Genomic DNA, 27,710 nt, shown 5'->3' on the forward strand with positions numbered 1-27,710 from the left:
GGCAATGCTTGGGGGGCCATTTGGGATGTGGGGATCGAACCCAGGTCTGCCTCTGCAAGGCAAATGCCCTAACCGCTACACTGTCGCTCCAGACCCTGAATGTGATTTTTAACGTTAAATTTTATTTAGAGGGGCTGGAGTGATAATAGTACAGCAGGTAGGTGCTTGCCTTACACATGCCTGACCCAAGTTCAATCTCTGGCACCCAATATGATCCCCTGAGTACCACCAGGAATGATCTATGAGCATAGGATGAGGAGTAAGCCCTCAATGAGGAGCACTGCCAACAACCAAAACCAAAATAAAACAAAAGTTTGATTTGAAATGGCTATTGTCAAGATCCTTAGAAAATCAAATTTATGTCTTTAATAAGAGTTTTCTTTATTCTAATCCTCAAAATATTCCTATAAATAAATTTTAGGTTTTTGAATAAACACTACATATACACACAAGAAAGCATTAACACCATGCATGAGAACAGCAGGAAAAAAACAATAGAAATAAATCTACAAGTATTTCAGACACTATAGTATGCTAACCACTTTATCTTAAATAAAAATAGCACTGTCCTCCCATTGTTCATTGATTTCCTCAAGCGGGCATCAGTAGCGTCTCCATTGTGAGACTTGTTACTATTTTTGGCGTATCAAATATGTTACGGGGAGTTTGCCAGGCTTTGCTGTGTGGGTGGGATATTCTCAGTAGCTTGCCAGATTCTCAGAGAGGGACAGAGGAATCGAACCTGGGTCAGTCGCGTGGAAGGCAAATGCCCTACCCGCTGTGCTATCGCTCCAGCCATAGCACAGCAGATAGGGCGCTTGCCTTGCACAGGGCCAACCCGGGCTCAATCCCCGGTATCCCATATGGTCCCCCGTGCACCGCCAGGAGTAATTCCTGGGTGCAGAGCCAGGAGGAACCCCTGAGCATCACTGAGTGTGACTTAAATAAAAATAATATAAAGGAAAACAAGAAACTATAAAGACCCAAAGAGGACTCCCAGAAAAAAATCAATCAAAATTTTAACTGAGGGTAGAGATATAGTATAGGGGTTGAGTTACTTGACTTGCATTTGGTCAACCCTGTCTTACTCCTCAGCACCACATATGGTCCCCTAAGGACCATCAGGTGTTGCCAAAAACAAAAAAAAATTAACTGAGTAAAAACTTAGAAAATGAAATATATTTAAATAATGAAGCAACAGATAAATTTATCCAGCATACAGCTAAAAGAGTTAGCGAGGAAAGAAAAATAAGAGGAAATAGAATAAAAAGAATAAAAACAAGTAGCTAACACTAATAACATATTTCCAAGTTAATGTTCAAAGGAAACCCAGATAGAGAAATGAGCACCAAAAAAATCTACTTTTCCCCGGAAACACTTAGAATTGTGGGGATTTGAACCTCCATATTGACAGCTTATGTTGTCCTAACAAAGTGACAAGTTTAGGGGCTGGAGCAATAGCACAGCGGGTAGGGCATTTGCCTTGCACGCGGCCGACCTATGTTCGATTCCCAGCAACCCATATGGTCCCTCCGAGCACCGCCAGGAGTAATTCCTGAGTGCAGAGCCAGGAGTAACTCCTGTGCATCACCGGGTGTGACCCAAAAAGAAAAAAAAAAGAAAAAAAAACAAAGTGACAAGTTTAGAGATTATCTAATAATAAACTTGAATAAAAAGGTATGATGTAAACTAAAGAAGGATGAAAATATTGAATCAGAAGCAATATTAAAAGAAATCACAGGAAAAGTTCTAGAATTTATTAAAAATTAGCATACAGTTTCAATAATCATAAAACGAAAGGGTAAATAAAAAAGATAATCATGGTCATAATAATAGTACAGTGGATACAGAGCTTACCTTACACATGACTGACCTGGCTTTAATACCTTGCATTATATGGTCTCCCAAGCCCACTAGGAGTGAACCCTGAGCCCAGAGACAGGAGCAAGACCTGAGCACCACTGGATATAGCCCAAAAACCAAATTAAATTAAGTTAACAAGATAATCTCACCTAGAACATAATGAAAAATTCAAAAAGCAAAAAACAGAATTATTTTAATAAAAAGAAAGGCCTTATTAAAAAATATTTAAGCCTCAAATACACAATTGATAGTCATGCTCCATGTTGATGGTTTCTCAGTGGTAACAAAAAGAAAAAATACCTTTAACATGTTGACAGAAATTAGCATATCTTTTGCCATTATTTGCATGAGTCATCAAATAAGAGAATCAAATCAACTGGAGATCAGTTTTTGTTTAAGTTAGTCAAAATCTTAGAATTAAAAGAATGTCAAAGACAAATTTTATCTCAAACACAACTTACAGATTTTCCTTCTGGGTCTAGAAGTTTTCTCTATCTGTTTCTAGACTTCCTTACTTTTAGTGACATTCACTTCTTCAGTCATTTCTGATCATAGCCTCTCTTTGGTGATTATAGTCCCTTAGAGCTCCATTATATCTGAAATCAAATTCAAGAATCCTCCTTTTGATTAAAACTCAACTTGCACTAAGAGTTTTGACCCAGTTTATATGAAGAAAAATACTGAATTTTTCTCTGTAGCCCAAACCTCTTTCATCAACTTCATTTACCTAATGGATAATCATTTATAAACTTTTTGTATAAATGCTTTATATACACCAAAAACTCAACATGTTTTAAACTTAATTACCTATTTCAAATCTTCAGACAAAAAACATTTGTCTCATTTGGGATTTGAATAAGCCATTAGTTTCCCTGCAATATTTCACCACTTCCATTTTTGGTTTACATTAATCCTACTTGTATTTTATATATCTATTTGTAATATACTTTTCCTATTACAGTTTTTGTTGTACTTGCAATATCTATTTAGTTGACCCTCTTCTACACTCTGAGGCACAAACTTTCTCTATCATATAGGTCCTCACTATATTTCAAATGTGATCACTTTTCTACCTCTCTCTTTCAAAGCTAGAACTATGCCAATTTTTTAATCATTCTATGGCTAATGCTCTCACCATACTTAGCATGAAGCACATACTCAATAAACACTTTTTTAAATTGATGAATGATAAAAGTTTAGAATTTATCTCTTGAAAACCTGTGTCTACAAGAGAATGAAATTCAATCCCACTACTAACCAGGGGTCTAGTTTGCTCATTTAAATGTCAGAAACAGAACATGTCTCACTTTATTTAAATTGTTAAGCATTTACTTTCTATTCCTACCAGATACATTTTCTATGTAGTATCCCTAAATTAATGTGCCACTTGCCAATCCTGAAATACCCAACTTTTCTAACACATTTCTTTGCATTTGCCAGATTCAGCTTCAATGGCATACCGCCTTCATGTCTTTTCTAAAAGTATTTTCTAACACAGAAGACTAAGACCTCCTGAGAATAATTTACTCATGAATTCAATTACATACAAAAGTCTTTTTACTTCTGTTTTTTAAAAAATTGTCTTCATAGAGAGATAACTTGAGGGTAAAACTACCTTAAATATTACTTTTATATCCACCACAACTCTAGAAGATTGTGGTTTATTGTGTTATGAACTAAATAACAATAGAATCTCATATTGCAAATACTGCAACTCAATAGAAATATGAGAGAAAACATTACTTAAAATCATCAGCTCACAAGGTAAATGAATATTTAGTCTATTTCAAACAAGCATCGGCAGAGACACTTGGTGGCGCTGCAGGATAAGATGGAGGAAATTTCTGTACCATCAGATGCTCTAATTTCCAGGAAAGAGGCTTTCCAGAGAAAGCAAGATCTTGAACATCTCCCTCTCGGCAGGATTACAAATTTATAGATTGTAATATTCCAGGCTGATAGATGAGAGCAGCAATTCACTGAGTTGAAATACTTCTGCAGGAAGATGTTTGGCAAAGGAGCCATGAAACCTGGAGAACTGCGCTCCCAACAGATAAGGCAAGTGCTGATTTTCTTTGTTTTCCTGGGAGGGACTTTGGTATGTTCGGAGATCCAGCGCTATTCTGTGGCAGAGGAAACGGAGGTGGGCTTCATTATCGGCAACGTGTTAAAAGACATAGGTTCGGGTGTGGAAGATCTGACTCTGAGGGCAGCCAGGGTCATCTTTGACAATTATAAAACTTACCTGCAGTTGGATATGCAAACCGGCAACTTGCTATTGAATGAGCAACTGGACCGTGAGGCGCTGTGTGATCTCACTGAGCCATGTATATTGGCTTTCCAGGTGCTATTTGAAAATCCTTTGCAATTTTTTCGGGCTGAGCTTTGGGTCAAAGATATAAATGATCACACTCCTACATTCCTAGAAAAGCACATTCTTCTGAAAATCCCAGAAAGTACTTCTCCAGGGACCTCATTTCAAATGGATAGTGCTCAAGACTTGGATGCAGGAAAGAATGGTGTCCAAAATTACACATTAAGCTCAAATTCTCATTTCCATCTTAAAATACAAGACAGTGATGAGGGCCAAAAATACCCAGAACTGTTACTAGAACAATCTCTAGACAGAGAAAAGGAGCCAGAGCTAAGATTAATACTAACAGCTTTTGATGGGGGATCACCCCCCAGGTCTGGAACTGCACTGGTTCGTATTTTGGTCCTAGATGTCAATGACAATGCCCCCAAGTTTGAAAAGACAGTCTATGAGGTTCACGTGCCAGAAAACAGCCCTATAGACTCCTTAATCCTGAAGGTGTCTGCCACAGATTTAGATACAGGCACAAATGGAGAAATAGCTTATTCATTTTCACATGTCTCCAGAGACATTAGGAAAACATTTGAAATCCACCAAGTTTCTGGGGAAGTCCACTTAAAAGCATCTCTGGATTTTGAGTTAATCCAATCTTACACAATAAATATACAGGCCATTGATGGTGGCAGCCTTTCAGGAAAATCAGCAATTTTAGTTCGAGTTGTAGATGTCAATGACAACTCACCAGAAATACTCATGACATCTCTGAGCAGCCCCATTCCAGAAAATTCTACTCCTGAAATGGTGGTCGCTGTTTTTAGCATCCGAGACCAAGATACTGGAGACAATGGGAAGACGATTTGTTCCATCCAGGATGATCTCCCCTTTTTCTTGAAGCCTACCTTCAAGAATTTCTACACCGTAGTGACAGAGCGCCCGCTGGACCGAGAGAGCCAGGCAGAGTACAACATCACCATCACGGTGACAGATATGGGCACCCCCAGGCTGCAAACACAGCACACCATCACAGTGCTGGTGTCTGACGTGAACGACAACGCCCCCACCTTCAGCCAGCCCTCCTACACCCTGCTGGTGGGCGAGAACAACAGCCCCGCACTGCACATAGGCAGCGTGAGCGCCACTGACCCCGACGCGGGCAGCAACGCCCAGGTGACCTACTCGCTGCTGCCTTCCCAAGACCCACAGCTGCCGCTCGCCTCGCTGGTGTCCATCAACGCCGACAACGGGCAGCTGTTCGCGCTGCGCTCGCTGGACTTCGAGGCCGTGCGCGCTTTCGAGTTCAGCGTGGGCGCGTGGGACCGCGGCTCGCCCGCGCTCAGCAGCCAGGCGCGGGTGCGCGTGCTGGTGCTGGACCGCAATGACAACGCGCCCTTCGTGCTGTACCCGCTGCAGAACGCTTCGGCGCCCTGCAGCGAGCTGGTGCCCAGGGCGGCAGAGGCGGGCTACCTGGTGACCAAGGTGGTGGCGGTGGACAGCGACTCGGGCCAGAACGCCTGGCTGTCTTTCCAGCTGCTCAAGGCCACGGAGCCCGGGCTCTTCAGCGTGTGGGCGCACAATGGCGAGGTGCGCACTGCGCGGCCGCTCAGCGAGCGCGACGCGCCCAAGCACAGGCTGCTGGTGCTGGTCAAGGACAATGGGGAGCCGCCACTGTCGGCCAGCATCACGCTGCACGTGCTGCTGGTGGATGGCTTCTCGCAGCCCTTCCTGCCGCTGCCCGACGCGCCGCCCGACGCGCCCGACAGTGACCACCTCACTGTCTACCTGGTGGTGGCTTTGGCCTGCGTGTCGTCGCTCTTCCTCTTCTCCGTACTGGTCTTCGTGGCGGTGCGCCTGTGCCGGCGGGCCGGCCCGCCTGCGGGGGGCCCCTACCCGCTGCCCGACGCGCACTTCCCAGGACACCTGCTGGACGTCAGTGGCGCTGGGACCCTGTCGCACAGCTACCAGTATGAGGTGTGTCTGGCGGGCGGCGCTGGCACTAATGAGTTCAAGTTCCTCAAGCCTATCTTGCCAGATTTCCAGGATCACGTTACTGGGAAAAATAGTGAGGAAACCCCCACTCTCCGCAATAGTTTTGGATTTAATTAGTAACAGAAACATCTCTTTGAAGGTATATACTTCCTTCACATATTCTTCTTGAGATCAAGTTTCTTTAACCTCTTATCCCCAAGGCTTTCCCAGGGCACTTAAATGAAGGAAAATTACGCAATTCTGCATGGCTTTGAGTTTAATTAAGGATTCAATTTTGGTGCTGAGAGATGCTATTGCTTTTCAGAAATAGTTTCAATAGTTGCATTTTATTTAGCTTTCAACAATATTAATACTTTGGCTTAGTTTCTGTTCTTTATATTAACGTTTGAAAAATTATGGGAACCAATATTTATCTTTTAAAATGTAAACAGAAGAGCCACAGGCCACTTCCCTTGCAATTGGCCTACAGGGGCTGAATCCTGGCACCAGCCCTATCAGTAATGATCTCTGAGCTGAGAGTCAAGAACAAAACTTGAGTACCACTGGTTGTGGACCAAAGCCAAAAAATAAAATAAATTGTAAACTCAATGATTCAAGCGTATATTTCAAAATACTGGGCTTGATTCTCTCAATCTGTTTTTATATATCTGATTTATAGAGGACCTTCTGTTATACAAATCAAAACATTTTTATTATTTTGTCATTTGGTTAGGTTGTTTTTCTGGTTTTATCATTTAGATTTTTATGAAGTATAATCCATCTTCTTTACTTTTCTGCCAACTATTTCATAGCATGTTTTGTATTTAAATGCTTTTCTTTATAATTACTTTTTAACTTTTCTAGAAGATGATTTATGTGAATATTTTAATATTGTTTAGATTCTGATAGCTATCTAGCCCACACTTTGTCTGAGAATTTTCAATTACCATCTGAGAGAATTATTAAGATAATTAAGAGTTTTCTTTACTTATGGCCAAGTAAATATAATTAATCTGGTGATAGACTATTGAAGCAGGAATAATTGCAAGCCCCAAAATTTTTAATTAATATTTACAATTATTATTCTTGTATTGAGAAATAAACTTTAAGCATGAACTAAAGTAGATATCTTTATATCAGTGTAGGCAGCAACACAGAATAGCATCTATGACTAAAGAAAGAAGAGAAGGAGGAAGGAAAAGTGGAAGTGAGAAGTATGGGATTGGTAGAGGCAGAAAACTAAGAAAACTACTTGGTTCTAGGCATGCCAATTCTTTATTTCAATGTTTAAGTCCCAACCTATTATTTTCCTTAAGTTCTACAGTCTCCAAATAAAAATTTATTTTTATTCAACCTATTTGGGAGAAAGGATGACCTTTCTCAAAATCAAAAAGTTCAGGAAAAACAGATGCAGTCTTGGGTGCCCAAGCCTTTATTATGTATTCCTATTATTAACTTAATCAAAAAATAAAAATGTAAAGGCTTAGCAATATCTCTTTTATACTAGAGAATTTGTTACAAGTTTTGATTTTTTGTACATAATATAATAATGAGATCTTTCAACAACAACAAAAGCTTACAAAGGGATTTATGAAATATCTTGTTAACCTGTTTCCTCCAATAATTTATTTGCCCCAGGATCACTTTTTTAAAGTAACACAGAAATTGTTATTGCTTGTGTATTTCCAATTTGTAAGAATCACATTATTGGGGCTTGAGTGATAGTACAGTGGGTAGGGCGTTTGCCTTGCACCCGGCTGACCCGGGTTCGATTCCCAGCATCTCATATGGTCCCTTGAGCACCACCAGGAGTAATCCTGAGTGCAAAGCCAGGAGTAACCCCTGTGCATTGCCAGGTGTGACCCAAAAAGAATCACATTATCTTTATTATCTATTTCTTTATTATTATTTACTGAATTAAATTTGGATATAATTGTTCAACCATATACTGTGAAGCCTTTAGGATTCACAAATAATCCAAATTAAAGACCTGTTAAGTCGTTATTATGTAAATAGTAATATTTGATTAATACTTTACTTTTAGAATGCCTCATGAAATAAAATTTTAAACTCTTGCCAAGTATACAGTCTTAAAATTTTCTCCTTAGCTTAAAGATGAAAAATGAGAAGAAAGGACTGGTTATGGTATTATTAGTTCACTTTCAGAGATGTCAGATTTTATCTATTAATATTTAAAACTACATTAACATTAAGGCAACATTTTCTTGGACATTCAATTCCATAATAAAGGGTCTAGATCTTCTGTAATTAAGATCTTTCTGTGATCTAACTAAAACTGAGCAAGGTATTCTCATATGCTGAAAGTTTACTTAGTCAAATATATTTCATGCCTAGAGAAATGTATCATGAAATAGAATGTCTATGTCAATGATTTATGAATGAATATAATTAAATCAATGTGCAACACAATTTTCACACTTGGCCCATGCTATGTTTTTCCAGGTAGCCAGATCACTGGAATATCAGAATACATTATACAAATACAAATTCTGTTTTAAAATCTTATTATTAAGATATTTGCTCGAGCGGGCCCAGTAACGTCTCCATTGGAGACTTTGTTGTTACTGTGTCTGGCATATCGAATACTCTCGGTAGCTTGCCGGGCTCTCCGAGAGGGGCGGAGGAATCGAACTCGGGTCGGCCATGTTGGCCGCTTGTAAGGCGAACGCCCTACCGCTGTGCTATCACTCCAGCCCTTGGCTAAAGTTTTGTTTTTCCATCTGTAGGAATAAAGAACTCAGTTCCATGCCAGACTGAAAGATCCCAATATAGTCATAAGAATATGGTGCTTGCTAAAAATGAATTAAATGTGAATTGTATGTGAATTGAATTGTATCTTTCCTCCTTGGAAACAAGTCTAATGTTTCAGAATAATTTATTTTCTTTATGTTATAACTTAACTTTTACTCCATCCCTTTATCATTTTGTGATCTTGACTATCCTACTCTTCAAGATTACAGCAACTCTCAGCTTCAACATGTATGCATCTTAGTTTTATCAGTATAATTGATAATAAAAGTATTGCTCTCTACAAATTATTTTTGGATAAGGAGTTATGTTAATATAATATTTCTACAGAGGTACATAGAGATTCTCCTTGGATGGTATTTACAAATAAGTCATCTTCACCCCTGTTAGCTGTCTGGTAAGATTAATAAACTAGATCTAGTTAACCTATCTAGCTAGTCTATTAATTTTACACTCCTGAAACACATGAGTGACTTTCTTCATTTATGGTGCTAGCAGTGAGTAAAGGGTGTTATGGCACAGATACTTTCTTTAGGAATAGAACTGAAAACATACACATCTTTTCTACTCAATCTCTCCCGCAGAGCACAGACTACATATTAAACCTTGTATTGTTGTATCCCGCATGATATCATAAAGGTATTTTTTCTCAGTATTTAGTACAGTGTCTAACATGTAAAATTATTGTCCATTGAATAAACAAAACTTTGTTCTTGCACCACTTCCCAAATATCAGCACCATTTCCATATTTTTGAATCTCACTAGAAAACACAATTTTCTTCTTTCTCTTTAAAAATAAATGACTCTATATACTCGTAGATGGTTATTTTCTAGTGCATATATTATGCAGCAGTCAAATGCTCTGCCACTGAGCTATACAGCACAGCGGTAGGGTGTTTGCCTTGCACGCGGCCGGCTGGCCTGGCCAGGTTCGATTCCTCCGCCCTTCTCAGAGAGCCCGGCAAGCTACCGAGAGTATCTCGCCTTCGCAGCAAAGCCTGGAAAGCTACCCGTGATGTATTTGATATGCCAAATACAGTAACAACAAATCTCACAATGGAGACATTACTGGGCCCACTTGAACAAATCGATGAACAACCGGAGGACAGTGCTACATTATACAGCATTTTATTCAGTAAGTTAGGCTTATGTACAACACATGGTGGCGCTGTAAGCTAAGGCTGTGAAAAACAGACTTGCGGAGGGGTACAATTCTGGCAATCAGAGATCATTCCAAGAGGATTCTTGAAGGACTTACCTCATGGGAAGGGTCGACTTCCAGAACAAGTTGTCCACAGACACAACAGAGGCACCCAGACCTTAAGAACTTGTGATATGAGACAACGGAAGCTGAAGAGGAACGCGTTCTTAGACCAAGGCAAGTTCTGCTTCTCCTTGTTTTGCTAGATCAGACTTGTGGGAAGAAGGAAGGCTGTAGTATAGCAGAAGAAACAGAGAGTGGTTCTTTTGTTGCCAATTTGTCAAAAGATGTAGGAGTAAGAGAGTTATCTCTGAGAAGGGCTCGTGTCATTTTAAAAAATAACAAAAATCACTTTCAGTTAAACCTTCAGACTGGAGATTTAAAAGTAAATGAGAAATTGTATGGGGAAGAGCTGTGTGGTCCCAATGAGCCCTGTGTATTGAAATTCCAGGTGTTACTGGAAGAAGCTTTGGAGATATATAACTTTAATCTTTCAATCAGTGACATAAATGACAATTCCCCTGTGTTTCCAGAAGCAGAAATGCATTTGAAAGTCATGGAAAACACTCTTCCAGGAACATGTTTCCCCTGAAAAAATGCACAAGATTTGGGTGTAGGTATCAATGGAATTCAAAACTACAGCATCTATCCCAACTCCCATTTCCACATTCTTACCCAGAATGGTACTGAGGGCAGAAAATACCTGGAGCTGGTTCTAAACAAAGCCCTAGACAGAGAGCAGCAGCCTGAACTCAAGCTAACACGACAGTAGATGGTGGTGTACCTCCAAAAACTGGGACTGCCTTGGTCCTCATTGAGACCTTGGATATCAATGACAATGCCCCTGATTTTTCACAGCTGCTCTATCATGTACAGATGCCAGAAAAAGTCCACTTGGATTCCTTATTGTCATTGTTTCAGCAGGAGATATAGACACGGAGTAAATGGCAAGTATTCTATTCATTTTTTCTGGTGATGAAGATATTACAAAGACTTTCGTATTTAGTGAACTCACAGGAGAAATTAAACTAATTAAAAATCTAGATTTTGAAAAAATTACATCATATGAGGTGAATATTAAGGCCTCTGATGGGGCAGGACTTTCTGGAAAATGTACTGCCATTATAAAGGTAGAGGACGTAAACGACAATGCCCCAGAACTGAGAATGGTTTCAATTGTAAGTTCTATTCCAGAAATTCCCAAAAGACCACAATAGCTCTTTTCAGTATTCAAGATAAAGACTCAGGGAACAACGGAAGAATGATTTGTTCCATCCAGGAAGATGTTCCATTCACATTAAAACCATCTGTTGAAAATTTCTACAAGTTGGCCACAGAAGACACGCTAGACAGAGAGAGCCAGGCAGAGTACAACATCACCATCACGGTGACAGATATGGGCACTCCCAGGCTGCAAACACAACACACTATCACAGTGCTGGTGTCTGACGTGAATGACAACGCCCTAGTCTTCAGCCAGCCCTCCTACACCCTGCTGGTGGGCGAGAACAACAGCCCCGCACTGCACATAAGCAGCGTGAACGCCACTGACCCCGACGCGGGCAGCAACGCCCAGGTGACCTACTCGCTGCTGCCTTCCCAAGACACACAGCTGCCACTCGCCTCGCTGGGGTCCATTAACGCCGACAACGGGCAGCTGTTCGCGCTGCGCTCGCTGGACTTCGAGGCCGTGCGCGCCTTCGAGTTCGGCGTGGGCGCGTGGGACCGCGGCTCGCCCGCGCTCAGCAGCCAGGCGCGGGTGCGCGTGCTGGTGCTGGACCGCAATGACAACGCGCCCTTCGTGCTGTACCTGCTGCAGAATGCGTCGGCGCCCTGCAGTGAGGCTGGTGCCAAGTGTGGCAGAGGCGGGCTACCTGGTGACCAAGGTGGTGGCGGTGGACAGCGACTCGGGCCAGAACGCCTGGCTGTCTTTCCAGCTGCTCAAGGCCACGGAGCCCGGGCTCTTCAGCGTGTGGGCGCACAATGGCGAGGTGCGCACTGCGCGGCCGCTCAGCGAGCGCGACGCGCTCAAGCACAGGCTGCTGGTGCTTGTCAGGGACAACGGCGAGCCCCGCTGTCGGCCAGTGTCACGCTGCACTTGCTGCTGGTGGACGGCTTCTCGCAGGCATTCCTGCCACTGCCCGAAGCGCCACCTCACGCGCCACCAGATGACCTCCTCACAGTCTACCTGGTGGTGGCCTTGGCCTGGTGTCCTCGCTCTTCCTCTTCTCCGTGCTGGCCTTCATGGCCTGCGCCCCTGTTCCGGCGGGCCGGCACGCACGCAGGGGTCCCCTATCTGCTGCCTGACGCTCACTTCCCAGGACACCTGCTGAATATCAGTGGTGCTGGAACCCTGTATGAGGTGTGTCTGGCAGGGGCGCTGGCACTAATGAGTTCAAGTTCCTCAAGCCCATTCTCCCCACCTTCCCACTCCAGGGCACTGGCGAAGCAATAGAGGAAACTTCTTCATTCCGCAATAGATTTGGATTCAGTGATCATAATTAACTCAAAAATTTCCTGTGCGCTTTGTTGATGTCACCTCCATGTTATTTTCCCATTTCTGGTTTTTTTTTCTGTTTATGGCCACATCTGATGGTGGTCATTAATCCAGGCTCTGGTAACACCAGGCGCTGGCTAGCTATCATATGATGTCAGGGAGAACCAGAGCCTCCTGCATGAAGGCTGGGCTTAGCATGTTGAGATCTCTCTGGCCCAAAGATCATGTCACTTTAGCCATAACTTCTTCTGCAGTACAGAAACTTATTTCGCTTGATGGAGTTCCAGTTATAATTTTTTAATTTTGCCAGTGGCGTCCAATCATTAAAGATACCTTGAAATCAACATCATGGAGTGATCTGCCTATGTTTTTTTTGTCGCATTTTATTGACTTGGGTATAAAATTCGCTGTATCACTGTCATCCTGTTGTTCATCAATTGCCCCAGTCATGTCTCCTTTGTCCTAGCCCTGAGATTTTAAAAGTGCCACATTTGAGGCTCTTTCAGGGTCAGGAGAATGAGACCCATCATTGTTACTGGTTTTTGGCATATTGAATATGCCACGGGGAGTTTACTAGACTCTGTCGTGTGGGCAGAGTCTCCTGCCTCTGCACCTGGATGTCCTCATCGTGGCCCCTTGGAGGAGGGTGCGTTGAGTTTCCCTCCCCACCCCAAGCAGAGCCCCGGCATCTGAAGACCTCTGGTTCCAGCCACAGCCATGCTTAAGACCACACTCCACATGTTCAGATGAGCCTCACGCATGAAGGAACCTGCAGAGGAACCCAGGTGTTCAGGACCCGGGGCATAGAACTCCAAGCCTGCTCGGTTTGGGACTGGGGCCTTCTCCACCCAGATCTCCCATCTTCCATTACGTAGGCGTTACACCCACCAAATGCCCCCAGTGCCGTGTAATTCCATCAATGGCCAAGACCCAGAGACTATAAAACCCTGCTCCCCGGAGAGAACAGTGCACAGTCTCCTGCCTCTGCGTATGGCTGTCCTCACCGGGGCCACTTGGAGGAAGTTGGGTTGAGTTTCCCTCCCGACCCCGAGCAGAGCCCCAGCAGCTGAAGACCTCCAGGTATAAAATTAAGATCTTTAATTCATTTTGTGGTAAATGTTATGTGTTTAAGTTAGTGGTCCAATTTTTTGTATGTGGCTAATGATTTTTTCCCACAAAACCATTGTTACACATTTTGTTCTCCACATATGCTCTTGAATTTTTTGTCATTAACTGTCTGCTTTAACTAGCCTACTTTACAAATCGCTTTAACTATTTGGGGATTGTGGTTTCATACATTTTAGAAGGGTTTGTTCAATGTCCTTGAAGAATGACACTGGAATTTTTATTGTATTGAATTTTTTTAAAAAAAATTATCTAATCACCATGAGATAGTTACAAGCTTTCATGTTTGGGTTACAATCACACAATGATCAAACACCCACCCAGTGCACATTCCCTACCACCAGTATCCTCGATATACTCCCACCCCTGCCTCCATGGCAGACAATATTCCCCATACTCTCTCTCTACTTTTGGGCATTATGGTTTGCAATACAGATACTTAGCAGTTATCATGTTTGGTCCTTTATCTACTTTCAGCACACATCTCCCATCCTGACTGATTCCTCAACCTAATCCTGACTGATTCCTCAAGCAATCACTAAGACTGATTTTCTTAGTGATCCCTTCTCTATCCCTTCTCTATTCCAGCTGCCTTCTCCCCTTTGCTCATGAGACAGGATTCCAGTTATGGAGCAATCTTCCTGTCCCCTGTATCTACTAACCTTAGGAGTCAGCCTCATATTATGTTGTTTTATACTCCACAAATGAGTGAAGTCCTTCTATGTCTGTCCCTCTCTTTCTGAATCATTTCACTTAGCATGATGCTCTTCATGTCTATCCATTTATAAGCAAATTTTATGACTTCATCTCTCCTAACAGCTGTATAGTATTCCATTGTATAGATATACCAAAGTTTCTTTAACCAGTCTTCTGTTCTAGGACACTTGTGTTGTTTCCAGATTTCGGCTATTGTGAACAGTGCTGCAATGAACATATAGTTACAGATGTCATTTCTACTGTGCTTTTTTGCATCCTCGGGATGTATTGAATGCTTTTGGTAGACATCTCATTTTAATGATAGTTTTTCTAATCCAGGAGTGTGGAATACGTTTTGTTTTGTCATATTTCATCCAGTAGTGACATAATTTTTTAAATGAATGCCTTTCACAACCTTTATTGATTCTAGGTACTTGACTTTTTGGATGCAATTGTAAATGAATTATTTCTTCTTTGTCATTACTTATATAACGTACATAAGTAATGTATTATATGTAATACATTATATAATGTATAATGTATAACTTATATAATGTATATAAGTAATGTATTGCTTATATATAGCAATGTGAGCTGGAGCAATAGCACAGCAGATAGGACGTTTCCCTTGCACGCAGCCAACATGGCCGATCTGAGTTTGATTCCTCCACCCCTCTCGGAGAGCCCGGCAAGCTACCAAGAGTATCTCGCCCGCACCGCAAAGCCTGGCAAGCTACCCGTGATGTATTAAATATGCCAAACACAGTAACAAGTCTCACAATGTTACTGGGCCCACTCGAGCAAATCGATCAACAATGGGATGACAGTGACAGTGACAGTATATATAGTAATGTAATGGATCTTTTGTACGTGGTCCATCTTTTGCATCAGGTTTTGTACCTGGAGATCATACTACATATGTTTCTTTTTGCTGTTTTTCACCCTGATGCTGGGATTGAATGCAGGGCCTCACACATGCAAGAGAAGTTGCTCCACTGCTGAACTACTTCCTTGGCCATGAACTATATACTTTAAATGGTAAAATTCTTGCATGAATATTTGTAGTAATTTGAGATTTTTAATTGTGATTTTCATATTAAAATTTTATTGTTTGGGGTCAAAGTTTACCACCTCCAGCTCAGCTATATAATTGGAGGCATGGCCTCTCTGGTTCCTGATCAAACTGCTTAATGGCTATGATCCCAGAGACTCAGAAACAAATCTCGAAACCAAACGGTTTTTGGCTGAAATGCGTCTGGTCCCTCCAGTAGGTTACTGGTGCCGGGCCACCTCAGGTTGGAATAGGTTTTGTGCCTTGTCCTGTTCCCCCTCCTGGCCCAGTGGCCGTCATCCTCCAGAGGCCACTGAACAGTCAGGTTTGGGCCCACAGTGATGAGAAACACAGTGACGGCCACAGCAGGATGGGGGTGGAGCCGGCCCTTTCCTCCTTGTCCCAGCGAGACCCCGAGTCACCACCCTGAGTCACTGCCAATGAATGACCTCTCTGGCTCCTGATCAAGCTGCTTAACGACCATGATCCCAGAAACAAATCTCAAAACCCAACAGCTTTTGTCAGAAATGTGTCTAAACCCCGCAGTAGGTTACTGTTGCCGGACCACCCCAGGGAGGAAAGGGTACTATCCCTCTGCTTGCTCCCCCTTAGCGGTTCAGTGGCTGCCATCCTCCAGAGGCCATTGGACAGTCAAGTTTGGACCCGCAGTGATGAGACACGCGGGGCCTCATGAAATGCGGTGGAGCCGGCCCTTTCCTCCCCGTCCCAACAAGACCCGAGTCATCGCCCACAAATGACATCTTTGGCTCCTGATCAAGCTGCTTAACAACCATGATCCAAGAGACTCAGGAACAAATCTCAGAACCCAGTAGGTTTTGGCAGAAACCCCTCCAGATTTGTTAAAATTTTGAAATTTCAAAATTGCGCGGCCACTACTGCAGCTGCATGACATCATGTGTTATTCATAACCAGCAATAGAAAATAAATTGTTTACTATTGCCTTTTCGGCAGATCTTAGTGTTGGGGTAAAATCCCAAATAATAATGGTGGGCCTGCTGTAGAAGTATTGAATGTAATTAAAGTCGAGAGAGAGTAATTTGAAAATCATCTGCCCCACAGGTAGGGGGAGGGTGTGGGATGTGGGTATACTGGGGTTTTTGATGGTGGAGAATGGGCACTGGTGAAGGTACGAGTGTTTAATTGTATGACTGAGACTTAAACCTGAAAGCTTTGTAACTGCTCTCATGGTGATTCAATAAATAAAATTATAAAAAATGGAAAAAAAGTAAGGTGGAGTTCATGCACAGTTCAATCAGCCTAATCAATGGCTGAATAAATAGCAGTACTCCTACATTAAAAAAATTAAAAAAGAAAAAAAGAAAATATCCACACCTGGAAATGCTCAGGGGTTATTCCTGGGTCTGCACTTAGGAACCATACTTCTGGCAGTGCTCAGGAGATCATATGGAATGTCAGGGATTGAACCCACATTGGCTGTATGAAAGGCAAGTGCCCTACCCTCTGTACTATCTCTCCAGCCCCATAATAAAGTCTTTTCACTGTCATTAGTGTCACACTAGCAATAGTGTAAAATATAATTAATAGTATAAAATGTTTTAATATATGCTATATTGTTAGGACTATTATACCCTTGTTATATTCTCCCTTTTATGGTATTTTAATTTTGTTTTTTCTAGGGGAGTCTCTTAAGCAGTGCTTTGGGATTTTGGGGGCCACACCTGGCAGCACTCAGCCAAATGCAATGGTAGTTCAGTGCTAGAGCCCAAGAGTATAGTGCTGCTCACGCCCTGTGGTGCTAGAGACCACAAGGGTCACCCTGCTGGTGCTTCGTAGTCTCCAGGATTGCACTGATCAATGCTAAGAGTCTTACAGGTGCTGGAGATCTAATCCTGGTTTGATCTCCCCAATTCCCAAACTATCTCTTTTTGTAATAATCTCTCCTTTTATGAAGAAGGCAAGAGGCTTTGTCACTTAATAAAATTTTTTATAAATTATGTCAAAATAATATTCAAAAGAGTACAGAGAGCCAGAGAGAGAGAGAGTTCAAAGGGCTAAGTGCATAATTTGTATGTGGGAGCCCTGCATATGATCATTGGCACCACATGGTCCCTCAACAACCACCAGAAGGAACCCCAAAGCACCAATCCAGGTATAGTCCTAATGCTGCCAAATGTGGCCCAAAAACAGAGGTGGGGAAGGAAAGAGAGGGAGGGAGGGAGGACAGAAAATAATTACTTAGGAAAATACTGCCTTGTTTATTCAACTCATACAATGAGTTAGGATCCTACTGAAAAAATAGGGAAGGTTGGAAAAATAAAATCTCAGTAAAACACGACTATTTGGGGAGGGACAAGTAATAGTATAATAGGTAAGGTTCTTGCCTTGCATGCAGCCAACCAGGTTCAATCCCTGGTATCCTGCATGGTTCCCTGAATCTACTAGGTTTGATTCCTGAGTGCAGATCCAGAAGTAAGTCCTGAGCACTACAGAGTGTGACCCAAAAACAAATAAACAAACAAACAAATAAACAAAATACAACTATTTTATAACTGGCTTCTATATTAGGAAAATGTCATATTTTAAGTTGATATTGATTTATTCTTTGATGCATTTACTAAATATTTTAGCATGTAAGGCGTTTGCCTTGCACGCAGTCGGCCTGGCCGGCCCAGGTTCGATTCCTCCGACCCTCTCGGAGAGCCCGGCAAGCTACCGAGAGTATCTCGCCCTCACGGCAAAGCCTGGCAAGCTACTCATGATGTACTCAATATGCCAAACACAGTAACAAGTGTCACAATAAAGACGTTACTGGTCCTGCTTGAGCAAATTGATGAACAACGGGAGGACAGTGACAGTGACAGAGACTTTGTTTTAGATTCTAGAACTTGTAGATTATAAAAAAATATATAAGTGAACAGTATTAAATTCTGGAATTCAAGGATGGCACAAAAAAGCTGCTCTTAATTATGTAAGTATGTGCTTGATCAGGTTGTGATCAAGAAAAGTAAAATAGTAAAAAGAAAAAGCTGAGTAAGAGAAACAGGAGGACCAGTGTTGCTAACTCTCTGATCTTATGTAGAAAGAACACCATAAACTGGAATTAACTGACGGCCTTTTCCTTGATATAATTCAACCAATGGTAATCACAGCTCAGAAACTCAGACTAACTAAAATTAAAAGAAATCTAAATAAATTAATGCTTTTGCTGAGAAAAATTTAAAGAAATCACATATATTATTTTTGTTAGGTCACTATTTGTAAAAAACTATGCATGCTGAAGGTTGTGTGTTCACGGGCTCTCTGGATGGCTCTATCTCACCTCCTGCGTTCGGTGCCCTAGAGTCGCTGTGTGTGGCCTGGATCGGAACGGCTGTTGGCCAAGGGCAGACGAAGGAAGAGACGAGGGCCAGGCCGGTTGATCTTAGTGGCAGTTTAATACAAGGAAGTTTATCCCAAAGAAGAACGTATGTTATAGAGGGCCTAGGTTCTCTCAAGCACATGTTCCCCTTGCTAGTCTCTTGGTAGTCCATCTTTCAGCCCTGCTCTCTCCTTCTCCAGCTCCCTTCTAGTTTGGGCTGACACTCCACCCAGTCAGGTAGCCAAATCAACATAAGAAAGCCCTTCCTGACTGCTCAAGGTCAGGATACCTCTTAAGGTGTTTTTCTCTTTTCCTCAGTCCAATAAACTATCAACTATTTCTGAGGTTATGCAGGAAGGACAGAACAGTGTTATCCTACAACTATTAAGTCTCTCACTTCTCAGTTCTTTTAATACCACATATAGAATATAGTTTTTAGAATGTGGGCAATATGCCTAGATTGTGTACTGATGAATTTCATAAACTAGGTACATTTGTATTAATAATAATTCTTTAAATGAATTATTATAATTGGAATTTTTTAATTATATCATCTTCTTCAAATAATTTTCAAACCAACTATACAGCTCAATTACTAGAGAGAATTGTAGCAATTCTTTTATAAAACATCGCATGGTGGCGCTGCAGGCTAAGATGTCAAAATTTAGTCTAGTAAACGCTAGGAAGTCTGAAAGCCAGTAAGCAGAGCTTAGGACCAAAAAATCTCCAGCAAATGCTACTCACAGACATTTTCGGACAGGTTATAAAGTGAGAGTCCCATCATTATTTCAGTTCCTTGGGCCCTGCTCCGGACCAGTCCTTTGCAGTAGTCAAGATGGGAGCTGCAGCTGAACGCTTTGTAAACAAAGGCAAGTCCTGATTCTTTCTCTCTTGCTGGGAATGGCTCTAGCAGGCTGGGAATCCCGTCGTTATTCCGTGATGGAGGAAATGGAGAGTGGGTCCTTTGTGGCCAATCTTGCAGAGAACCTGGGGATGGGAGTGGGGGAGCTGGCTGCAAGGGGAGCCCAGGTAGTCTCTGAGGATAATAAACCCCACTTGCAGCTTGATCTGCAGACTGGAGAGTTGTTATTAAATGAGAAACTAGACCGGGAAGAAATGTGCGGCTTCAGTGACCCATGCGTAATGCATTTCCAAGTGTTACTGAAAAGACCATTAAGAGTATTTCGAGCTGAGCTACTGGTGAAAGACATAAATGATCATTCTCCCGAGTTTTCTGAACAAAAAATGACACTGAAAATCCCAGAAAACAGACCTCCCGGGACAGTCTTTTCTCTGAATAAAGCCCAAGACTTGGATGTGGGCAACAATAACATTCAAAACTACATCATCAGTCCCAACTCTCATTTCCATATTTCTACCCGCAACAGAGGAGATGGTAGTAAATACCCTGAGCTGGTGCTGGACAAAGAGCTAGATCGGGAGCAGCAGGAGGAGCTCAGACTAACCCTCACAGCTCTGGATGGAGGCTCTCCACCCAGATCTGGCACTGCCCAAATTCTAATTGTGGTCTTAGATGTCAATGACAACGTTCCTGACTTTGCACAGAAGCTTTACCAGGTGCAGATTCCAGAGAACAGCCCTGTGGGTTCTCTAGTTGTCAAGGTCTCTGCTAGGGATTTAGACACTGGGACAAATGGAGAAATATCATATTCCCTTTCTTATAGTTCTCAGGATACAAGCACAACTTTTGAGTTAAACAGGATTTCAGGAGAAGTTCGCTTACGGAAAAAACTTGATTTTGAGGCAATACCCTCATATGAACTAGATATTGATGCTTCTGATGGTGGAGGACTTTCTGGAAAATGCTCTATCTCCATTGAGGTGTTGGATGTTAATGATAATGCCCCAGAACTAACTGTCTCATCATTTAGCAACCCCATTCCTGAAAATGCTCCTGAAATAGAAGTTGCCCTCTTTAGGATTCGAGATCGAGACTCGGGAGACAATGGAAGGATGATTTGTTTCATCCAGGAAGATGTTCCGTTCACATTGAAACCATCTGTTGAAAATTTCTACAAGTTGGTCACAGAAGACGCGCTAGACAGAGAGAGCCAGGCAGAGTACAACATCACCATCACGGTGACAGACATGGGAACCCCCAGGCTGCAAACACAACACACTATCACAGTACTGGTGTCCGACGTGAATGACAACGCCCCCGCCTTCAGCCAGCCCTCCTACACCCTGCTGGTGGGCGAGAACAACAGCCCCGCACTGCACATAGGCAGCGTGAGCGCCAGTGATCCCGACGCGGGCAGCAACGCCCAGGTGACCTACTCGCTGCTGCCTTCCCAAGACCCACAGCTGCCACTCGCCTCGCTGGTGTCCATCAACGCCGACAACGGGCAGCTGTTCGCGCTGCGCTCGCTGGACTTCGAGGCCGTGCGCGCCTTCGAGTTCGGCGTGGGCGCGTGGGACCGCGGCTCGCCCGCGCTCAGCAGCCAGGCGCGGGTGCGCGTGCTGGTGCTGGACCGCAATGACAACGCGCCCTTCGTGCTGTACCCGCTGCAGAATGCGTCGGCGCCCTGCAGCGAGCTGGTGCCCAGGGCGGCAGAGGCGGGCTACCTGGTGACCAAGGTGATGGCGGTGGACAGCGACTCGGGCCAGAACGCCTGGCTGTCTTTCCAGCTGCTCAAGGCCACGGAGCCCGGGCTCTTCAGCGTGTGGGCGCACAATGGCGAGGTGCGCACTGCGCGGCCGCTCAGCGAGCGCGACGCGCCCAAGCACAGGCTGCTGGTGCTGGTCAGGGACAATGGCGAGCCGCCACTGTCAGCCAGCGTCACGCTGCACGTGCTGCTGGTGGACGGCTTCTCGCAGCCCTTCCTGCCGCTGCCCGACGCGCCGCCCGACGCGCCTCCCGATGACCGCCTCACCGTCTACCTGGTGGTGGCCTTGGCCTGCGTGTCGTCGCTCTTCCTCTTCTCCGTACTGGTCTTCGTGGTGGTGCGCCTGTGCCGGCGGGCCGGCCCGCCTGCGGGGGTTCCCTACCCGCTGCCCGACGCGCATTTCCCAAGACACCTGCTGGACGTCAGTGGCACTGGGACCCTGTCGCACAGTTACCAGTATGAGGTGTGTCTGGCGGCGGGCGCTGGCACTAATGAGTTCAAGTTCCTCAAGCCTATCTTGCCAGATTTCCAGAATCACGTTACTGGGAACAATAGTGAGGAAACCCCCACTCTCCGCAATAGCTTTGGATTTAATTAGTAAAAGAAACATCTCTTTAAAGGTATTTACTTCCTTCATAAATTCTTATTGGGGTCAAGTTTCTTCAACCTGTTATCCCCAACCGCTTTCCCAGGGTACTTAATGGAAGGAAAATTACACAATTCTGCATGACTTTGAGTTTAATTAGGGATTCAATTTTGGTGTTGAACGATGCTATTGCTTTGTAGAAATAGTTTTTAATAGTTGCATATTATTTAGTTTTCAGAAATTTTAATACTTTACCTTATTTTCTGTTTTATATATATATGGCTGGAGCGATAGCACAGCGGGTAGGGCGTTCGCCTTACACGCGGCCAACATGGCCGACCCGAGTTCGATTCCTCCGCCCCTCTCAGAGAGCCCAGCAAGCTACCAAGAGTATTCGATATGCCAGACACAGTAACAGCAAAGTCTCCAATGGAGACGTTACTGGGCCCGCTCGAGCAAATCGACGATCAACGGGAGGGCCTTTACCTTTACCTTTACCTTTTTATATTAACGTTTGAAAAATTATGGGAACTAGGATTTATCTTCTCAGATTATCTTCTCATATTATTCTCATCATCCCCCAAATGTATCCTTGTCTTCTGTACATCTCTAATCTTTTTATTTGTTATTTTTCTATTTACTATTTAAGAAACTAGTTTTGATTTCTTTTTGGAAGAAATTTTAATCGGAGCTTAGTAAAAATTTAATAATCTGCTAGGTTATCTAATACTTATACATAGTTTTAGTATGGTTTGTTTCCTAAAAGGTCACAGAATTTTTATGATATTGTCCACCAGTAGTAACAGTTGTGATTTCAGAATTAAGCTCCTCCATATTGTCATCTGAATCACTATGGAAGGCAAGGTCAGTGCATGTGCGTGTTTGAAATAAAATTTGAGATTCATGGAAAACATCATAAATATGAAATAATACATATCCATATCTATCTAAATGTGTCCAATATCTATCTTTTATTATTTATATGAAAGGTAAACAGAGAAACTTTAAAATATATTCAAGTCAGACTAGAACTTACTGTGATACCTTGTCAGCATTTTTTCCTTTTAATGTAACAGAATATATTAATAGACAATGATAATTTTCTATAAACAAAAACGGTTTTACCTCTTCATTCTTTCTTCCATTACTCTTCTAGGAAAATTATTTTTAATGTATCTGTAGTTTTGCCTTTTCCAGAATGTCATTTAGTTGTTATAAAATTATAGTGTTTATAAAATTATAGTATTTTATATTATTAGAAATTATAGTTTTATCTTATAGCCTTTACAGAGTGATTATTTTCACTTAAGTAATTTCAATAAGTAATAGCACAGCGGCAGGGCGTTTGCCTGGCACGCAGCCAACGCGGCAGAGCCGGGTTCGATTCCTCCGCCCCTCTCGGAGCTACGGCGAGTATTCAATATGCCAAACACAGTAACAAGAAGTCTCACAGTGGAGACGTTACTGGGCCCACTCGAGCAAATCGATGAACAACAGGAGGACAACATGCATTTAAATTTCCTGTGTGGGTTTTTTTGTCACTTAATAGCAGATTTATTTTAGCAAATATATACTTTAAATACAAAACAACAGATATCTAAAAACTTAAAAAAGATATCTTGCTTGTAAATAACAAATTATCTTTATAAAGGTATTTAAAAACCGTTGGGTCACATCCAGTATGACTAGAGGACTTCCACTTAATGCTTGGGGGTCAATCCTGGCAATGCTCAGGGAATCCTGTAGTGTAGGGGATTGAACATGACCTCATGCATGCAAATCATGTTCTCAGTTTATATCCCCATCCTGGGAAGGGCATTTAAAAGATAACTGGGGAAATACTGATATTTACTAGGTATTTATTACTATGAAATGTTAGCATTAGAGATGAGATCATTGAATTGAGATTTTGCAAAAACAAACTCTTATGTTTAAAAAGATATTAGCATATTCACCGTCACCGTCAAGGTCCTCCCATTGTTCATCGTTTTGCTCGAGCGGGCCCAGTAATGTCTCCATCATGAGACTTGTTGTTACTGTGTTTGGCATATCGAACAGGTCACGGGTAGCTTGCCAGGAGATAGCACAGCTGTAGGGCATTTGCCTTGCACGCAGCCAACATTATGCATATTCAAAATAAAAAATTGCTCAGCTACATTGAGAGGTTTTCATGCAGTCCAGAAACATCAAATTTATGGGAAATGCAGAGTGAAACCGTGCAACAGATGACTATAAGAGAATATATCAGTATCCACAAGAAATTTCTCCTTTGAATTCTGTCCCATTCCTGGGTGTCTGCTCTTTTCTATTGGGCTTGATTGTGAGGATGACAATCTAATCATCACCCAGAAGTATGTTAGCCCACGACTGAAAGAAACACTGGGAATTGCCAAATCAAACCTTTCAGCAAAGGACTGGAGTTATCTGTTTCCACTTCCCATTTCAGTGGGTGCTTTTTTGTTCAAGTTTAAAAACTGTAAACAGGAATGGAGAATTGTTCATGCTTGCTACATGGTAATAGATGCAATAAAAACACTTTCAAAACACAGATAAGGCTTTGGTATATTGAGTAACACTATTTGCAAGTTTGCAAGTATTCCGTTTAGATTGTCATCTGTCTGAAAGGACAAGGACAAGATTTTTCCTAGTTTGGAGGGGGAAAAAAACCCTAAGCACTGGGAAAGAACGCAGGGTGGCGCTGCAGCCTTAGAAGTTGAAGGAAGGAACCCGCCTAGGCTTCTTTAAACGGATGCTCTGTTGGGGGGGGAGGGGGAGGGAATTCTGGCAGGAAGGGGAGTCTTTTTAAACCGGTCACCCCAGGAAATCAAGGTCTTAGGCAACTCCACATATTTTGTATTCTGCAAAATTTTGGGACACACAGTCAGTGACCACATCAGAACAAACAGATCCGGTTTGCTGCAGACCCCAAGGCGATGGAGGCTGGAGAGGAAAAGGAATGCTTTCGGAAACAAAGGCAAGTCCTGATACTCTTTCTTTGTCTGGGCATAGCTCATGCTGGTTCTCAGCGTAGGCTTTATTTAGTGACTGAGGAGATGGAGAGTGGTTCCTTTGTGACCAATTTGTTAAAAGATCTGGGGTTGGAGGCAGATGATATAACTGCACGGGCCCCCCATGTCGTTTCCAAAGGGAAAAAAATGCGTTTGCAATTGGATTCACAGACTGGGGATTTGTTGTTAAATGAGAAACTGGACCGGGAGGAACTGTGTGGCCGGATTGAGCCCTGTGTACTACCTTTCCAGGTGTTGTTGGAAAATCCCTTGCAGTTTTTTCAAGCCGAGCTACAGGTTATGGATATAAATGATCATTCTCCAGTTTTCCTAGACCAAGAAATAACTTTGAAAATATCCGAAAGTATCTCACCCGGAACTACTTTCTTAATGGAACATGCACAGGACTTAGATGTAGGAAACAACAGTCTCAAAAGTTATACAGTCAGCCCCAATTCCTACTTTCATCTTAAATTACAAGAAAGTCCTGATGGCATAATTTTACCACAATTGGTGCTGGACAAAGCATTAGATCGAGAACATCAGCCTGAAATCAGATTAATACTCACTGCGATCGATGGCGGTTCACCCCCCAGGTCTGGCACTGCTCTGGTCCGAGTTGAAATTTTGGACATCAATGATAACGCCCCCGAGTTTGCAAAACTGCTCTATGAGGTGCAGATCCCAGAAAACAGCCCCATTGGATCCCAGGTTGCCATTGTTTCTGCTAGGGATTTGGATTTGGGAGTGTATGGAGAAATATCTTACGTATTATTTCAAGCCTCTGAAGACATTCGCAAAACTTTTAGAATAAATGCAAAATCAGGAGAACTTCTTTTAATACAGGAACTGGATTTTGAATTCATTAAGAGTTATACAGTAAATATTCAGGCCATAGATGGTGGGGGACTTTCTGGAAGTTGTATAGTGTTTGTTCAAGTGATGGACCTGAATGACAACCCCCCGGAACTGACCATATCAACACTTAATACTGAGATACCAGAAAACTTGCAGGAGACCATAATTGCTGTGTTCAGTGTTTCAGATCCTGACTCCGGTTATAATGGAAGAACTGTATGTTCCATCCAAGACGATATTCCTTTCTTTCTTAAACCATCCGTTGAGAATTTTTACACTCTATTGACAAACACAGCACTGGACCGAGAGAGCCAGGCAGAGTACAACATCACCATCACGGTGACAGACATGGGCACCCCCAGGCTGCAAACAAAGCACACCATCACAGTGCTAGTTTCCGATGTGAACGACAACGCCCCCGCCTTCAGCCAGCCCTCTTACACCCTGCTGGTGGGCGAGAACAACAGCCCTGCACTGCACATAGGCAGCGTGAGCGCCACTGACCCTGACGCGGGCAGCAACGCCCAGGTGACCTACTCGCTGCTGCCTTCCCAAGACCCACAGCTGCCACTCGCCTCGCTGGTGTCCATCAACGCCGACAACGGGCAGCTGTTCGCGCTGCGCTCGCTGGACTTCGAGGCCGTGCGCGCCTTCGAGTTCGGCGTGGGCGCGTGGGACCGCGGCTCGCCCGCGCTCAGCAGCCAGGCGCGGGTGCGCGTGCTGGTGCTGGACCGCAATGACAACGCGCCCTTCGTGCTGTACCCGCTGCAGAACGCGTCGGCGCCCTGCAGCGAGCTGGTGCCCAGGGCGGCAGAGGCGGGCTACCTGGTAACCAAGGTGGTGGCGGTGGATGGAGACTCGGGCCAGAACGCCTGGCTGTCTTTCCAGCTGCTCAAGGCCACGGAGCCCGGGCTCTTCAGCGTGTGGGCGCACAATGGCGAGGTGCGCACTGCGCGGCCGCTCAGCGAACGCGACGCGCCCAAGCACAGGCTGCTGGTGCTGGTCAGGGACAATGGCGAGCCGCCACTGTCGGCCAGCGTCACGCTGCACATGCTGCTGGTGGATGGCTTCTCGCAGCCCTTCCTGCCACTGCCCGACGCGCCGCCCGACGCGCCTCCCGATGACCTCCTCACCGTCTACCTGGTGGTGGCCTTGGCCTGCGTGTCGTCGCTCTTCCTCTTCTCCGTGCTGGCCTTCGTGACCGTGCGCCTGTGCCGGCGGGCCGGCCCGCCCGCGGGGGTCCCCTACCCGCTGCCGGACGCGCACTTCCCGGGACACCTGCTGGACGTCAGTGGTGCTGGGACCCTGTCGCACAGCTACCAGTATGAGGTGTGTCTGGCGGGGGGCGCTGGCACTAATGAGTTTAATTTCCTCAAGCCTATTTTCCCCAATATTCTAGGTCAGGACCTTGGGAAGGAGTCAGAGGGAAATTCAACTTTAGAAAATAGTTTAGGTATTTGAAACTAACTCTGTGTATAAAATACTTTAGTCTCATTCTCCTTCGCCTTTCCTAATTTAGTAGTAATCTTTAGTTCTATTTGACTTTCTCCTTACCATATTACTTAGTATTGCTACACGACTTTGTTGACCTCTTTGCTGTGTGATTATTTTGCTAGTAAATTTTTTATATTAGGTGATTTATTTTTTATTTAAATTTTAGTAGTTATTGTCAAGAATATTAACCGCTCAAGCTTAACAGATATATAATTTTTAATAGTTATTACATGACACTACATATGTTTCATTCCTTTTTATTGTACTATATTTAAAATATAAAAAATCTTTTAGTTTGGGGCTGGAGCAATAGCA

The 27,710-nt window shown here is 43.4% G+C and overlaps 3 protein-coding genes and 1 pseudogene across 3 annotated transcripts; all 4 read left to right on the forward strand.

Annotated features, from left to right (window-relative positions):
- Positions 1–3,705: 3,705 nt before the first annotated feature.
- On the forward strand, positions 3,706–6,280 carry LOC130032812 (protocadherin beta-18-like). The gene has a single exon (XM_056124410.1). It carries the CDS (start codon positions 3,869–3,871, stop codon positions 6,278–6,280), a length of 2,412 nt encoding a protein of 803 aa, XP_055980385.1. The 5' UTR covers positions 3,706–3,868.
- Positions 6,281–10,387: 4,107 nt separating this feature from the next.
- Positions 10,388–12,638, forward strand: LOC130032821 (protocadherin beta-3-like; annotated as a pseudogene).
- A 7,019-nt stretch (positions 12,639–19,657) lies between these two features.
- Positions 19,658–22,120, forward strand: LOC130032829 (protocadherin beta-15-like). The gene is given in 2 exon segments (XM_056124423.1): positions 19,658–19,679; positions 19,682–22,120. Coding segments are annotated over 2 exon segments (2,388 nt in total). The 3' UTR covers positions 22,048–22,120.
- A 2,797-nt stretch (positions 22,121–24,917) lies between these two features.
- LOC130032803 (protocadherin beta-2-like) lies at positions 24,918–27,494 on the forward strand. Its single transcript, XM_056124397.1, has one exon. It carries the CDS (start codon positions 24,969–24,971, stop codon positions 27,360–27,362), a length of 2,394 nt encoding a protein of 797 aa, XP_055980372.1. The 5' UTR covers positions 24,918–24,968; the 3' UTR covers positions 27,363–27,494.
- The last annotated feature ends 216 nt before the right edge of the window (positions 27,495–27,710 follow it).

The sequence above is a fragment of the Sorex fumeus genome, unplaced genomic scaffold (genome assembly GCF_029834395.1).
Source record: "Sorex fumeus unplaced genomic scaffold, SorFum_2.1 ptg000051l, whole genome shotgun sequence".
Classification (NCBI taxonomy): domain Eukaryota; kingdom Metazoa; phylum Chordata; class Mammalia; order Eulipotyphla; family Soricidae; genus Sorex; species Sorex fumeus.

Coding starts and splice junctions, on each gene's coding strand:
- LOC130032812 (XM_056124410.1), top strand. CDS start 3,869: ATGTTTGGCAAAGGAGCCATGAAACCTGGAGAACTGCGCTCCCAACAG.
- LOC130032803 (XM_056124397.1), top strand. CDS start 24,969: ATGGAGGCTGGAGAGGAAAAGGAATGCTTTCGGAAACAAAGGCAAGTC.